Source organism: Pteropus vampyrus, unplaced genomic scaffold, assembly GCF_000151845.1.
Source record: "Pteropus vampyrus isolate Shadow unplaced genomic scaffold, Pvam_2.0 Scaffold32, whole genome shotgun sequence".
Taxonomy (NCBI): Eukaryota; Metazoa; Chordata; class Mammalia; order Chiroptera; family Pteropodidae; genus Pteropus; species Pteropus vampyrus.
In genome coordinates, this window is record NW_011888813.1 from 3,252,162 (window position 1) to 3,269,458 (window position 17,297).

Genomic DNA, 17,297 nt, shown 5'->3' on the forward strand with positions numbered 1-17,297 from the left:
TCATTGATCCCAAAATAACAGCAATGAGTGCAGTGCTGATGCATGTACCATAGACCACGGGCTACATTAACAGAGACAACTGACTCGCTCTGAATTTTACAATCTGGGAAGCCCTATATCTCAGCCAGTTACTTCTTAAAGCACCTGGAAGTTACAAGCAAGTGATGTAACATGTCCTCTTAATAACACGCCAGAGACAAGATTAAATATTGGTCTTTCTCATGGACATTCAGCCAGGAGTCAAACGCTGCCTTTCCCCTTTACTATGGTGAAGTAAAATATTTGTGTCAGATGGTTCCAGTATATTTCATCACCTTGGTGTTTTCCTTTCACAGAAATTCTTTTGCCAGAACAGATCAATGGTGTTCATCCGCTGATGGCAGGGTTCTGAGGAACCAATAACAGATACTACCCTAAAATTTTCGCTTGCCTTCTTCATACACTGGAGTAGCAGAGGGAACTGTGCTGTAAGTGCCAGGGAGGAGGAGAGTTTTTGCATCCTCTGCAGACATTAGAAGTCTTCTCATACTGTCTCATGTGATGTCTGTAACTGCCACTGGAGATGGCACAGAGAGGGGTGCCAGCTGGCAAGCTACCTGCTGGCTGGCTCTCTGAAACAGGTTCAACTACTTAAATCAAAGTTAATTGCCAAGGCAAGATCATCCTAATCCCGCATCAGAAAAAGATCGAAACCCTGACAGTGAAAGGAGTTGGCAGGGACTATGGGGAGGTGCTTCTGCGTGCAAAGATTCTGGCTGAGCAGATGCATCTTTTGTTCAATAGCTATATCTTACTGGATCATGTTATGGTTAAGTTGTGTCCACTCAAAATTCCTATGCTGAAGTCCTAACCCCCAGTACCACAGAAAGTAACCTTATTTTGAAATAGGGTTGTGGCAGATATAATTAGTTCAGACGAGATTATACTAGAATAGGGTGGGCCCCAAACCAAAATGACTGGTGTCCTTATAAGAGGACACAGACGCACAGGGAAAACACCATGTGACCATCAAGGCAGAGATCAGGGTGATGTTTCTATAAGCCAAGGAATGCCAGAGATTGCCAGGAACCACCAGAAGCTGGAGAGAGGCATGGAAGAAATTTCTCTCACAGTTGTGAAGGAACCAACCCTGGTGGGCACCTTGATCTTGGACTTCTAGGCTCCAGAACAGAGAGACAATGAATTTCTGTTGTTTAAGTCACCCAATTTGTGGTACGTTTTATGGTAACCCCTGATAAACTAGTATAGACTACTTTTCCAAAGTTCTGAAAGACGTAACATAAAGCTCTAGCAATCTGTATATTCCAGTAACAAGTTGGTGGAATAGAAGAAGGTTTGTATAATTCATCACAGTGAATATTTCTCCTTATTGGGTGACATTATTTATTTCTACCCAGTGAATACCATCACTTGAATTCTCAAAATAAACTAAAACAATAAGCAAAACTAACTCATTAATAAAATATAGGTCTTTCTGCACAATTCTTTCAAAAGCAGAGTGTCATTTTCAGCGTGGAGTTAAGACCAGCTAAAGACTTTCCATGACTCGGCTGGTGCACTGGAGAGGTATATTCTTTCCTTTCCCACCACAAATATCATCATGCAGCTGTGGTGTATCAGACACTCTGATAGGCCTTAGAGACCCAACGGCAGGCAAAACTGATAGCAATTATTTTCACAGTGAGAAAGACAGATATCGAACAAATAGGTCCTCAAATGGACGCGACTCTTAACTGTGACAACTGCAATGAAGGAGAAGTATCACCATACTTGGTAGGTAGCTATTTCCTGTGGGCAGGCAGGAGCTGGGCTTACCCTGTATTCCAAGCGAAGGCTAAAATACTATGAGTTTTCTCCCATCAAAAGAAAACACTGAATATTACATTCAGGGAACCAAACCACTGTCAAAAATAATCATCTTCGTAAAACATAGGCCCCCAAAGAAGGAGGAGATAGGAGCTGAAAGTGGTAAGGAAGAGAAGCAAAGAGGCAAATGGGGCACGGGGAGAATTAAAGAAATGGGAAACTCAGGACAAGATGCTGGTCCATCCTTATTCAGGATTCACGAATAGAGAGTGAAGACATACAGCCAGGCTGTGAGCGTGGCGGTGGTGAATGGCATGCGGTCAGACATGAGATTTTGTGCAGTTGAAAGCATCTACCCAAAACAAAAGCTTACCTTTGTTTGCAGCTCTGTCCTTTTTAAACTGGAACATCACTGTTCAGAATGCTCCTTGCTCTGTGCAGTTGTGAACACTTGAGCCGGCTGCCAAACGACGTAGCTGGTCACCAAAGAAGCTGCTGAATGCTGCTGAAGAAGGAGAAGAAAATCCATTGAATCAGTCCTGAGCACTGCAAATGCAGCTGCCTCTCTCAATTACTTTGTCAAGTCCCATTATAATTGTAGCTCTGATCACATGTGAGGTTTTCCCACCAGGGATACAGAGCCAAGATCCTCAAAGTGCCAGCGTGTACCCCAAGGCCACCATGGACAGGTCTGCAGCTGCTGTGTCACTTGCCCTTGGTGGAATTTAACAAGATAAACTGCTTCCTTGGCATTTATACTGCACTTAGCATGGGTTATATTTACACCTCTTGCCTGCTGGTGATGACCAACTTGATGATCTACTTCGAGATCTCTCAAACAACCTAGGCATAGCGGATTTGAAAATACTTTGAAAACAATAAATGCATAAATGCATGAACCCTACTGTTTTTTCGAAACAAATACTCAGGGAACACCTCTCCTGATAGCTGGAGGCTGGGTCGACTAGTAAATGATACCACCGGGGAGGAGAACTCCATCGTGGAACAGAAATAAGCTGGCATCCCAGCACATAATTCTACCATGACCCTTGATTCATTCTTGTCTGTTTGAGCTTGCATAATTCAGAAGCATGGCTGTCATAGTTGGAGGTATCAAACTATCTTGATGTAACTAGTTGCATTACTATAATGCCTGGGTGAATAATACAAGAGAAAAGCTATTTTGAAAGCTATTAAGTTATATGGCAAAGCTGACCTATGGCACATTTAGCATCCTATTTAAAAGTGAGTGGGGAAAAGATAATAAAAATGTATCATCTGTGAACAAAAGAAAAGTGGAATGTTCTGGAATGGGGGGGGGGTATTGGTGGCTGGTTAGAGCAACAGTTCTCAAAGTGTGGCCCTGAGACCAGCAGCATCAACCACACCAGGGAATCTTTAGAAACACAAATTCTCAGGCCATCCCTGCAACTCTGCTGTGGGGGAGCTCAGCAATCCATAGTTTAACAAGCCATTAGGTGATTCTGAGGCTCGCTCACATGTGAGAACCCCCGAGGCAGGGCGTGAAGACCGAAGCGCAAACGGGACAGAATAAACCATCCTCCCCTCAGCAGGACTGTCAGGGCAGAATTTCAGCATCTCCAGGGAAAAGGACTGTAACCCCGAAATCTGTAAGTTATTGGAGGGTCTAACAATCTAATGATGATGATGACATTTGTTGTTGTTGTTGTTGTTAAAGCAGACTGATGGTTAAATGGTTTTTCAACTGAATAAGTGGCAGACACAATCCCTGCCTCGTGACATTTGCAGAACTTCTACTACAAGTTTACTACAAATAGTGTTTTCATTCCCAAATTCTTAAGCAACTGAAATCAGCCTTAAGACCAGGCAGCTGAAGTTTTTGTGGTCTGGCAAGTATTTGGTATGACTCCCTTCACCTGAATCTGAGCGTTTTCTTTCTGAATCATTCACTGAGCGAGAAGAATTTGAAAAGGAATTAATAAAACACATTCTTTGAGGTTGGAAAACTATATTCTCCCATGATCATAGAATGGCTAGGCTGGTACAAGCAAATGACATGTAGATCAGAAAAACAGAATACTTCTACATTGCGTAGCCTTCTTAATTACTGTATGTACCTAGGGAAATTCCTAGCAGGGGTCTCTGGTGAAAGAAAACGTTGAAAGGACTGAAATCCAGGAAAGGAAATATGCACTATAATAAAAGTGTAGAGTTAATGTGGTTTGTCCAGCCTAAAGCTAAATGCCAGAGATATTTCTCCATCTTCCTCATCTCAATATTACAAGCAACAGTTAACTCTAGGGTATTAACAAGAGTTTTATGTAAATAAAAGTTGGCTTTTTTTTTTTTTAATCTTTCATTTAGCATACACCCAAAAGACATTTGTGTGCTTATTTTAAAAGTGACATCTATTTGCTAGTTCAGTTCCCTCAGGCTAAAAAAGTAAATGGATGTTTTGGCAAAACATTCTAATTAGCACTCCAGTTGGGTATACCAGCCATGCTTAAGATACATTTTATTTATTCAGCATTCCCCTATGATGGAAGATGGTGGATGATTAATTTTGAAAAGACTGGGAATATTCTAATGAAATTTCTCTTTTGATATGCCTAACTTTTTTCAAATATTATTGTGAACCTCATATCTCTACCACAAATAGACATTCCAAAACTCTTTAAAAAAGGTAGTAGCCTCAGAGCCATCAAATCAATTTAATTCCAATTTGTAGATATTGTTTCACTGAAAAACTAACATTTACTCCACAAGGCCTGCCTCTATGAGTCCAGATCCTGAATTCAGTTTTCTCCTCAAAATCCTTTTTTTTTTTTTTTTTTTTTTGGTACAGCAAGGGTGGCAGTCTATAGTCATATCTCTGCCCAAACTCTTGAGAGCACTAGAAAGAAAAGTACAAAAATAGTAACTTAATATTTTCCACCTGTAGCTATAGCTCTCCTTCAGTATTCGCTGGTCTCATGCTGGCAAGACTCATAGGATGCTGTCGAAGCACCTGAATTTTGTAACTTTCTCAACCTTTCACTCATCATCAAGAATAGATAAATAGTATACTTCTTGTTTTAAGACAATGCAATTTTAGTCTGGGATCCCATATCAATTCTGATCATCAACCAAAGGTCTAGTCTAACTCATTCATCAGTGATTTTCAAAGCTAAGATGAAAAGGGAATTAGTTTGGGATACTCCTGATCTCATGACTGCTGCTGATGCAAAGAACCCCTCTAAAAAGAACCAGCCCAGAGAATGTTCAAAGGAATTTAAAAATTTGGCTGAGGCTAATTTCCTTTGGGACCTAAAAAGCTGACCAGTTATTTGACCTGATACATAGCCAGCTTTACTATGATCTGCTTCTTAGAGTCTGTAGACAAGTACCTTTGCATTCGGTTAAGGAAGCCAAACACCTCAAACAAAGAACAACTCGGGTATTTAAAGAATTAAGACTATGTGACACACACACACGCATGCACACACACAGTCTAGGAACCCAAATTCTTACAGTGGGGTGTTTCTCAACTGCAGAGGTATGGTGCCTTTTTGTTTGGTACTCCCTTCTTTCCATGATCAACTAATGGGATTTGACAGTAATTGGAGTCAGGTCAATTTTGTGCTTCAGGTTTTTGTGCTTTGTTACAACAGAAACCTTTGAAAGACAGACATTTCCAAACCTTTTAACCATGATTGCATCTTTTTTTTCAGACAATATACAGTGCTATAGGTTTTCCTTATAACAAAATTAACGGGAAAGTCCTTTGGAGTAGGACTGAAAGAAATTGATAACTACAAAGTTGAACACAAATAATTTGAGAAGAAACCAAATTTTGTCCTTGACAGCAGTCATTTTCTTAATATTTTTCCATAGATTCTGATTTTATCTACTGATATATTTGGCATAAATGAATGTTTTCATGAACACTTCATTTTGCCCTCCATACCATCTCCTGGTTACATCACTAGTTTATGTAAGTTACTATCTGCTTAGCATAAAAAGATGTGGTTGCCCTATCTAGTTACTAAATTTCTTTCTAAGCTCTAAAAGTCTCTAATTCTCCTGTAAGAGGCTCAGAGATTCCTATTCTTCAGGATATTTCATGGACTTTTCCTACCAAGTCCAAAATATTCCACTTAATTCAATTTAAGTCCATTTACTCACTCATTTAACAAATATATATTGAGCATCTACTGTGTTCTGAGCATTTTGTTCATATGAAATTTTACACATTTCATATTTGACATATTTATTTTTTAAAGGGTTACATATACTCTTATGTAGCACATTATCCATTTTGTTCATGTGTGTCAGCATAGGTATACCCAACTTGGCCTACCCTTAGAACTACAGACATCTTTAAGTTTAGGAGAATATTTTATCAATTTAGGCACCATTAAAAAAGGAGTTAAGAGACAATCTATACATCTGGTGTAAAAACAATAATGAATAGTTTATTCAAACAAATTAAGGGAATACTATAGATATTTTTCTTAAAATTTCCAGATAGGATAGAAATCAATACTTTAAATCCCTGACTGTGAAAAGAACTGGATGGAATGAAATTCAAGAAATTTGAGGAATATATTTACTGGCAAGTTATTTCTCATTAATCATAAACCATTACCAATTATTACTTAAATCTGTATAGAAATCTAGTATAAGGTTAGATCAATTAGGCAAATAAATTCAGATTTCATTCTGATAACATTTTTATTAAATCCTGCTAGGCTTTAAAGTCCATTACTTAGATTTAGAATTCTAGTCCAAGTGCTGTGAAACTCTATAAAGTGAGCTTATGACTTATCAGCATTCCCAAGTATGCCAGAATATTATCTTTTCATTGTTCTCCAGCCTTTATCTTAGGTATAGAAATTTTAACTACATCAGATTTAGGAAACATTAGATAAATTACTATGCCTGCAAAATTCTCCCCAACTGACAGAAAAACATCTGAATTTCTCCATTAAAGGTGACTTCTTTGGGGTTCGACATTGCATCATCTAGAGTGGTCTGATTACAATAATGATGCCCATACACTGAGTGGCTATCCTAGACACTGTAATATGTGTTTTACATACTTTCCCCAAAACATCCCTGTAAAATAAGTATTATCTCTTTTTTTCACAGATGAAGGAAGTGAAGTTAGGGTGGTCATATAGCTAATAAATAACAGAGTCAACATTTGGCCCCTATGCTCTTCCACTGTGTCACCTTGGGGCACTGTATTAAGCCATTATCACTTTTAGTGGCCTATCATTAAAATTTTTTATTTTATTACTCTTCCAGATGGATGAAAATTGTGAGACAAATATTTATAGTAGCATAAAAAAATATATCAAATGATACATCTGGGAAATGATGCCTTTCTCAGGGTGATAGTAATAGAATTGGTCTCATTAGTGAAGAGTGGCAGAATGAGATATATAAAAGGCTGCAAAATTTGGAGAAAATTAATATAACAATCATTATTATAGCTAGCATTCACTGAGGACTTAATAATGTACAGTCACTGTCCTAAGTGCCACACATATCGTAACTGATTTAAACCCCTAAGATTAGAGAAATGTCTCAGATTTGGAGAAATATCAGGGAAACGTGGGGATAGGAAAAATAAGTCTTGCCAAACAAACTGTGTGCCTCGAGGACATTCCTTTGCATAGACAGCTACCTTAAAAAGCTACCTTGTGACTATCTGGACACATCATTCTTTTCTAATCTAGGACCCACCCCCTTAAAAAAAAGTACTTATGTAATAAGCAGGGACAGATCCAGGTTTGTTAGGCCTAAAGGTTATGTAGTTTAAAGGATCCTTCTTTAAGAAAAAGAATACAAAATTGCAAATACAGAATCATTCGTGAAAGTACATAGTGATTATAACTAAGTGTTATTAGATTATCTTATATTTTCAAGTTTTACAAAAAACGTGATCATGTGGACATATTGCCAAGAGCTCTTGCCAGAGACTTGGGAGAGGCTCATGGCAGTGAGGGGTCTTAAAGGTTATGTTTCATTTGATTCAGGGTAAACTTACCTCTGATAATGAGCAAGAGTGATGTGAATACATTTATCAGGATGTTGAAAAAGAAATCATCAATGAAGCTGCAAATTGAGGATATCTTTCAAATTAACGAGAAATAGCCCAACTATTTAAGTTAAAAAATTTATAACATCTAGATCTCAGGAACTGAGATAAATCTTACAACCGATCACCCAGCTGGAGACTGAGATACATGTAATCAGGTTCAAAAGTGAGGCAAAAGGTACTTGCCTGGCAGAATGACGGAGTGGCATATTGTTACACTCCTTAAACCCCTTCTGGGAAATAGCAGCCACCTCTCCCTCCTGAAAGTGTCAAAACACATCAGAGTGCTAGACAAACAACTCAGACATTTACCACATTTCCATTCTTGGATATTGACCCAAGGGATAGGGAGGGGCAAGGCTTGGTGAAGCAGTGAGCATCCTGTTACACATAATCCACCCAACAGTACAGAATTCATTTCTTAAATTGCTATCACACCCTGGGCCCCTTTGTTGTTCAATAATAGATGGACTCATTTTTCTTTCCACCTTGTAAAATCCACTTAGAAGGGATTGAATGCAGTCAGAGAGCATTAAAAAATTCCTTAGTGGGACCACCCATTAATAATGTTACCCTAGAAGAGATAAAGACAAACAAAGTATAGATACAAGAATCAAAGGGATCAGGTGAACAGGATCCTAATGGCTTTCATAGAGAATGATCTAATGAAATGAACTGGCAAGGTTTTCCTTTCAAAAGCAATCTTGAAATGAAAGAAAAATATCTTAAGCAGAATGAAACATACATTTTTAGATGACAGACACAGACTGACTTCCTTATTTGCACCCTCAGATTTTTAGAAGGCTGGAAAGATTGAACCTTTCCCTGCTGTTTGTTTGATTTGGTCTGAGCTGAAGCCAAGAGATGTGGTGATGGAAGTTTGGAAAAACAATTAAAAAGAAATGTATGCAGTGGTTTTTCTGGGATCCTAATTAACGGACCCATTTCTATGTAACATTAGGGAAGTTGTAGGCAGTGATTACTATCTCTTTAAAGTCCTAATTAAAATGTCAAAATGTAAGGTAGAATGTCTTCAAAGCTGCATGTAATTTGATTGTGTTGGCTTATTGGAAAAATGGCCTTGGAAATACAAATAAACCAGCCACTAAAGAGATCCCAGAAGTCCAGGCTTTATTCCAGAAGTATAATCTGTTGAACCAATAGCATTTCATAACTAACCACTCACCAAATGGTAGACATCCAAATGTCAAAGCCAGTTTCATAACATGGTAACACATAACATGCTGCAGAGGAATGCCTCACCGTTGCATACTTGGATTTAAAAAAGGTGTTTGGGGTTAGTTCCTCTACAAATACGTATCACCCAACTTTAAATGTTCTCATTTGATGAGCTTCAGAAATGGCCAGCACACTACCTACTCTCTAAATTGGTCTGCTAGAAATTTGGAACTCTAAAAGAACTCCTGCATATTATGACAGACTTCTGCTACTTTTAAGTGTCAAGATCTCGAGCAGAAGAGAATCCCTATCACATCTGTGCGTGGGCATCGGTAAAGTCGTCCTTTATTTAAGAAGGTGATGTGGTTATGACACTTTGGAATGCAAGTAACAAAAAAAGCCAATCACAAAGTTACTTAAGCAAAAAAGATATCTGTTGTATATAATAAGTGCGGCAGTTGATTAATACAGCATTTCAATGACATCGGCAATACCCACTTCCTTTCCATTTTTTTCATACTGCCACTCTTTGTGTGCCAACTATTCCCCTCATTCTCACACTTTGGTTGCTTGAGCTCTAGGCATCATCTCTTCATATAACCATACCAAAAGGGAGAGAAACGGCCAAGTTGCTTCCCATACACCTCCTTTTATCCTTTTCTAGACACCCCTCAGCAGACTTGCCATCACATTTTATTGCCCATAATTGCAAAACATGCCCATGCCTAAACCCAACACTGTCAAAGGGAATTACTATGACTGGATCAGCTTAATTAAGACCCATCTCCCACCCCCAAACTAAGGGACGATCCAGTCTCCCCTGATGTGCATATTATACTTCTACTGTAAAACAAAGCATAATTTCATTTGCAAGGAACTAATGGAAGAATAGTTGCTAGGTAGGCAACCAACAGTGGCCACCCAATAGGTGATGAGTCTAGTGCACCATTGTCAGCAACTCTGAGTTGCTTTTCCAACGGTGAGCATATTTATACAGACATGTTTATACACATTCTCTCTTCTATCTCCACTCATGACAACATTACATAAAACGACATTTATATAAAATACCTGCCAAGACTTTTAGCTATGAATAAGAGGAAAATCTATTTCTACCTTGGAATTCATATATTCACTCACTTGTTTATTCGCAAATATAGATTGAGCATCTACTAGGTGGTGGGCCCCCTGTTACAGTTCTAATAAAAACAAGTCAAATGCGGTCTCTAATATCACAGAGCTTATAATCTAGTGTGAAGAATACATAAAAGTAAACAGGCAGTATAGTATCATAGTTCTTTGGGAAAGTATAGAGTACAGTAAAGTACTTTAATAGTACTGTGTCATAAGTGCGCTGGCAAATGTTCGGGGCGCCACATAGATGCACGTAGAAGATGCACCTCACCCAGTCTCCTAGAGGGAGAAATTCCTGAGGTAAAAAATAAAGAAGGATAGGAGGGTGGGTTGTAAGTAGAAAGAGTTAAAAGGAAATGAATAAAACCTACAGCCTTGGTTCTCATCTAGTTACTATTAAATAATTAATTCAAAACTTCTTAAGAATACCTATCCCACTAACTCCTCAACGGTACCCATACCACAGGGATTCTTGATTTGGGGTATACAGATGTAATTCAGAAGATTAGTGAACCTGGAGAAGAAAAAAATACATCTATATTTCCATTAACTTCTATCTGAAACTTAGCAGTTCCTGCGACAAAATGTGGGCAAAAATAAATAAATAAATAACCCACAGTAGCATTATCATTACCCATGATTTTGTCAATAACAGAAATCATAGCTATTTCATATTATAGTTGATGTAGCTATCTCATAAAAGTGTTCAAGATGATGGCACTTATAAGAACTGCTGCTAGAGTTTATTCTTTAGTGTTTATTTTAAAGAACATGTTTTTTAAAAAAAATGTTACTGTATTTCAATATAATTGAGTTTTTTTACTCTATACATTTTATTTGATACATCTAAAAGCAATAGTCTGAGAAGGGGTTGATAGATTTCACCAGGCTAATAGGGGTACATTTCTTCCCAAGTGAAATTTAGAACTTGCACATGAGAGACTTAGAAAAGCTGTGAATTTCTTTCCTGTCCAATTAAATTTTACATTTGATTTTCAGCAATGTTAGCCTTGTGGCTACAAAAAAATAAAATTTTCTTTTAGGGCTGCAGTAGAAGCTCTCTGAGTCTCTGAGTTTGCTATTTTCTTTCTGCAAGAATTCCAGTGCAATCGGAAAGTTCATCCACACCAAATACCTTATAGTCATCATTACTGCCATAATGGTCAAGTCCAATAGCTTCTTAGGCTCTTGTTTAGTAGATACTTCATCACAGTCAATCGTAGGTGATAATTTAATTAAACGACATGACATTGCATGTCATGGATTACTGGTACATACTTTCAGCACTGTGTTCAAATCCAAGAACATGATCAAACAAATTCTCAAATTCTCATTTGGAGTGTCTAGTTCCTGAAACCACTTGAGGAACCAATTTTCATATCAATCAGGATCCAAGCAGGAGACAGAAACCATATCAATTATTTGAACAGAGAATTTAATACAAAAATTTTTAGTTCCAGGTAAACTTATTAACTAAAAAGGCAAAAATAACACTATGACAGAATTCAGTAAACTTTATGTACGAATTGCCAGATAGCTAATATTTTCAGCTTTTCAGTCATATGGTCTTCATCACAAGTTCTCTTTTAGAACAAAAGCAGCTATAGGCAATACCTACAAAAATTTGCCTACCACTGCCTTAGGGTATTATGGAGGTATCAATTGGAAAAGGCGGCCCGCACTTCTTGGTCTGGGAGAACAAAGGGAAGAGGTGATTTTTTAAAAAATTTAGAGGTCTAGAGGAAAGACCCAGTGGAGCTGAAACTCAAACTCCTCTGAAGCTGGTGCTGATGTCTTTGAGGTGGTACCATAACTCAACTCTGCAAGTATTGGAAAAGCTGCAAAATTAATTCAGCTGTTGTTATGGGAAGCTACAGCTGATGGTAAGGAGAAAGAGTATTGCACAGTAAGGAAACAGACAGGAAACAAACAAGAAGGAGAAAAATCTCTTCTCCCTCTTTGTCATTTCTAGCTAGTACCCTCCATTGGCATAGCCTAGCAGGGAGCCAGGTGGCCGTGCTGAAATGTGGTTGGCAAAGTCTTAGCCTTAGCATCACAAACTGGATTTTAAAAGAGTGGGCTTGAAGCTAAGAAATGATAGCTTTATAACTGGAACAGAAGTTGGTTTTTAAGTTTCACCAGACAACTAAAGAATATGCCGCACATAAAAAAACAAGTTAGGAATGAATGGGCTCAACATTTTCCTGAATCCTAATTGCTGAATGAGCCCATTAAGTAGTCTACATAAACTATTTATCTCGGTAAACCTTCCTTTTTACTGTCCTGAAAGAGAATTAAGCCTCCCTTGTTATCAGTTTGAAAGAAGATTAAAGACTATAACTAATCAGTAAAGACAATGACCTGACTCAGGTCACTTTTGAAAAAGAAAGGGCCACCAAAGCTTAGGCAGGTTCTCCTGCTATTATTATTACCGCTTCTAGGCATATGCAGATGGTTCCATAATCTCTTCAAAATCTACTGGGAAATTAAACAGAATACTAAATCAATTTAGCATTTTTAATAAAATAGTAATGTTTTTTAATAGAGTCCTTCATTGCTTTGGGTGGCAGAAATGGACTGAAGACAGAACAGATGATAATTAGTAAGTTATTTTATTTTTGGAAACGAATCCCTAGTCAAAAAGACCACAGATTCTTTGCCCTTGGATAATCGCCACTATTAATAAGAACAGGGATTCTGAGGCATAAAAGAAAGCACACTTCAGGGTCCATTAAATATTCCAGGTTCCATTTTAGGACGTACCAAACAACACAGTGGACAACATAGTATTTTGAATTTTTCTTTTTTATCCCTCCCTCCCATTCTAAGTCTTTGAAGAAAGAAGAAACAAAAACCTTTACAAAATTATATTACCTTCTTTGGGAACTATCTCTGCCTAGTGCCATTCAACTTTTGATCACTTTCCTATCATTTGCATCCTTGTAACATTTTGTCTCCTTCAATATGGCTTCCTCCATCAGCAAGCATGTGCTGTGTATTAACTGCTCCAGTTCTCAGCACTGTCCGGGGTACAGGATTCTCAGAATGGCCTTCATTGTAGGAATGTTTATGGTTAGAAAAGCAGAATGGAAATATATGAAACTATCGGATCCAATAGAATGTGAAATGAGGTCATTTCTTTCTCAGCATCCTAGTTAATAGACTTATACCTTGGCAAATATATATTTGTGAGCCGAAGTATGTAGCCTCAGGTTTCAAGTTAAAATTAGGATTTAGACTGGGCTTTGAAGGATGAGTAGGATCTAAACAGAGGGAAGTGGGGCTGAGAAAACAGCTGAGCAAAAGCACAGAGCAGAAATAAAAATTCTGACTTTGGTAAAGCAAGGGCTAAAGATCTGAGAAAAGAACTGTGTGACATTAAGTTTCATGAGTGTTTCTGGGAGCTCTTAAAAATGATGAGTATAGTATGAACTTGAAGCAGAAACATCAAGTAGGCAGGATCAGATATGCTGAAAGTGGAGTTTTGAAAAGATCGATTATATATATTACATTATATATTATATCTATTATATAACATATTACATAATCATATTATATATATATATATAATATATATATATTATATATAGAATGGTTAACTACCAGGAGGGAAGGCCTTGTAAGGAATGCCAAGCAAGGTCTAGCGTAGGGGTCCAGACATCGGTAGGTGATATTCTTACTAGAGTAGTAGCTATGAAAATAAAGAGAAAGGCTCTCAGAATCCAGAAATTAGATCAAAGTGGAAGACACACACTGGTAGTTGATTACTTTGATAGTGTCTTTCTCGTACCCTGGGTCCCCTACTAGTCCGTCGACCTTCAGCATGCCCCTTCCCAGCCTATGCGTGGACTGCTCCAGGTCCAAAGGCAGCACCGTGCCTCTGGAGGATGATGATGAACTCTTGGGTGTCATGCTGATCGTGCTGATCCGCAGCTTTCAGTTCTTTTTTCATTGCATCCCCCCCGCCCCCAACCCCACTCCCCGCCACACACAGTATTTACACCAGCCTATCATGTCCTGAAATTTTCCTTTCTTTCTCCTAAACTGAGGGGACAAATATGCTTCCTGGATTATAATTTGAAGGGGAATAAAGGGACACTGGAGATCATACCTGGCCACTTCATGCTTTCTCCTCAAGCCCCCAGCTCATTCAGAACATTTGGCTTTTGCACAGCAGGATATACTCTTGTTTGACCTGACTTCTCTAGCCACTATCCCCACTGGTCCTTTAAACATCTCTACATACTATATAGGTACTCAGTGTTCTGGTTTGGCCTTGGTCTTAAGCAGCTCAGATATATAAAGCTGCACGATACATTTTTTACACTACATCATTATGTATTTTTATCTCACTAGTTGGAATCTAAAATCACCAAGCAAGAGGACCTTTTGCTGCCTAGGTCGACATAGCATAGCCGTTTTGCATCTCAATAAATAGTAAATGAACTAATCTTTTGCATGTTTATGTTCCTTATTAAGAAGCTGGGGATGCAGATGTAGATGTCTTGATAAGAAACCCTAGAACTTACGAACTTTAAAAGGCATGGACTTTGCTAACAGGTGAGTAAATTTTCATAAAAGCATCTTTCCCTTTTAATGTATGAGATAAATTATATATAGACATGAAACCTCAGGCTTCGAAATGTGGCATTTCAAAAAGACTCTTACAGCATTCCTTGGAAAACAACTTTGAGTAAAACAGAGCTCAACACAAGGACTATGTCTTTCTCTTTTTTAAAAACAAAATGTCATTTGTTCTTGAGCACAGTGATCCCCAAACAGAAATTTATAATAAACTCTAATAGCATGAAAGTTCAGACTGTTAACAGTTAATAATCATTATCTTTTCCTGTTTGATTCATCTGGTGCAGATTTTCATGAATTTTCTTTGGCCCCTTTCCTGTTCTTTCAAATGGCTCCTTGCCTTCCATTCTTTAACTCAGCTTGTTTCTCATAATCCTACCTCTGCAAACTGTCTACTACACACACCCAATTTCTCAGTCAATTTGTGTGTATCTAGTTGCAAGATTTCATTATTTCTCGTGATGATTGTTTAGACAAGCTAAAGATATTCATTCAATCCAGCTATAAACTTAAAAGAAACCAAACTTTCTACCAACTTTATTTACTCACCAAGCCCTACACTATTAAACAATGTATTCTTAAGGGCCAAATTCCTGATACTCTCTTCTCAGCCTGGAATACAAAGAAAAAAAAGAAAGACTTGAAATAGCTTTGATAACTAGATATCATAGAAGTAATCAGTATAAAGTACAGTTGAATGAGGGAATGTAAAAAAACAATAAATAAAAACGTTATCAATGGATACGTATACATGGTATTTTAAATTATCAAAGCATAGTAAAGGAAAACACTGAAACATCCTAGATACAATGGGGATGTTTAAGAATAAACAATTTGTTGCAAAGAGATACCAGTCACTTAAGTATATTCCCTAAGCACTTTCAGGTGAGTGGTTCTGTCCTGGGTCCTCTGAAGGTCACCCGGAAGTAAAAGCTGGACTCTGTTCTAAAAGAAGCTGACTACTCAGTTGGAGGGAAAACATGAGTACAATAAATATTAAATTGAATTAGAAAAATCTATGCCTTTTGATCCAGATATGCTACTTCTCAGATCTTAGCCTAAATAAACAATTATAGATACAACCACCTGAGTTTATAGAATCATTTTTAGAATAACTAACCTTAGAGAAATGACAAGAGAACATACAGCAGAATTGTGTGCAGGCATTACGGTGACATACAGAAGACTATTTAATGACACGGAGAAATGTTTGTGGTTATATTGGGTGGAAAATCAAGCTAAAAATTAACAAACTTGGTATGATTGCCTTGGTGTTAAAAATATATACAAAAAGTTACTTACATGAAATCCACAACTAACATCATATTTAATGGTGATTATCAGAAACTAGACAAAGACGTCCACTCCTTCCACTTCTAAGTGACATCGTAGGAGAGGTCCTCACTGGGGAATTTAAATAAAAGCCTCCAGATTGGAAAAGAAGAAGTAAAACTATCTCTATTTGCCAAATGTGATCCTGTATATAGAAAATCCTCTAGAAATTTACTAAAGAACTATTAGAGCTAATCAATGAGTTCAACAAGGTTGCAAGATATATAAAAATATGAATATTAATTATTATATTTCTATACAGTAGCAATGATCATATAAAAAATGAAATCAAGAAAACAATTCCACTTAAAATAGCATCAGAAAGGATAAAATATTCAGGAATAAATTTAACAAAGAAGTTGTAAAACTTAAACTCTGAAAACTATAAAACATAATTGAAAGAAATTAAATACCTAAACCAATGGAAAAGCCATTTGTGTTCATGGATCAGAACATTTAATATTGTTACAATGACAATATTCCCCAAATTGATCCATAAAGTTAATACAATCCCTATCAATATACCAGCTGACTTCTCTGCAAAAATGAACAAGCTGCTCCTAAAATTCATATAGAAACACAAGAGATAGAGTAGCCAAAATAATCTTGAAAAAGAAAAATAAAATTGGAAGGCTCACATTTCCTAATTTCAAAACTGTGGTACCAGTATAAGCACAGACATAAAGACAAATGGAATAAAATTAAGAATACTGAAATAAACCCTTTTTTTATGGTCAATTGATTTTCAACAAGATTGTCAAGTCTACTTGATATTACTATTCCAGCGGTTTAAGTGACATATAGAAACATTACCTTTACCCTCGTCCACTTATAACTTTAATAAATGTTTTCTCTACATATGTTTAGAACCATATCAGACAGTGTAATAATTTTGTTTCAACCATTAAACATAATTTCTATTTAGAGAACTTCCTTTAGTTATTGATTTAAGGTAGATCTCCTGGCAACAAATTCTCTATTTTCCTTCATTTTATTTTTTTCCCTTATTTATGTATGCATGTATGTATGTATGTATGTATGTATGTATGTATGTATGCATGCATGTATGTATGTATGTATGTATTTAAACAGTAAGGCATATATATATTTACACTGTGTGTTCACCTCCCATAGTTAGATTTCTTTCTGTCACCACATATTTGACCTTCTTTACCCTGTCTACCTCCCCGCTACC

The 17,297-nt window shown here is 37.2% G+C and overlaps 1 protein-coding gene across 3 annotated transcripts in view; it reads right to left on the reverse strand.

The window, feature by feature from the left end:
• Window positions 1-17,297, reverse strand: part of DIO2 (iodothyronine deiodinase 2) — a 173,013-nt gene that overhangs the window by 149,260 nt on the left and 6,456 nt on the right. The window contains exons 1-2 of one of the 3 annotated variants that reach the window (XM_011357092.2): window positions 3,306-3,570; window positions 2,180-2,308 (exon numbers count right to left, since the gene is read on the reverse strand). In XM_011357092.2, coding sequence (XP_011355394.2) covers window positions 2,180-2,216 — 37 coding nt within the window. In that variant the 5' untranslated portion in view covers window positions 2,217-2,308; window positions 3,306-3,570. Of the gene's footprint in view, window positions 1-2,179; window positions 2,312-3,305; window positions 3,571-15,319; window positions 15,383-17,297 lie in introns of those variants that run through there. The other 2 variants (XM_023528825.1, XM_023528824.1) reach the window with 2 other exon arrangements.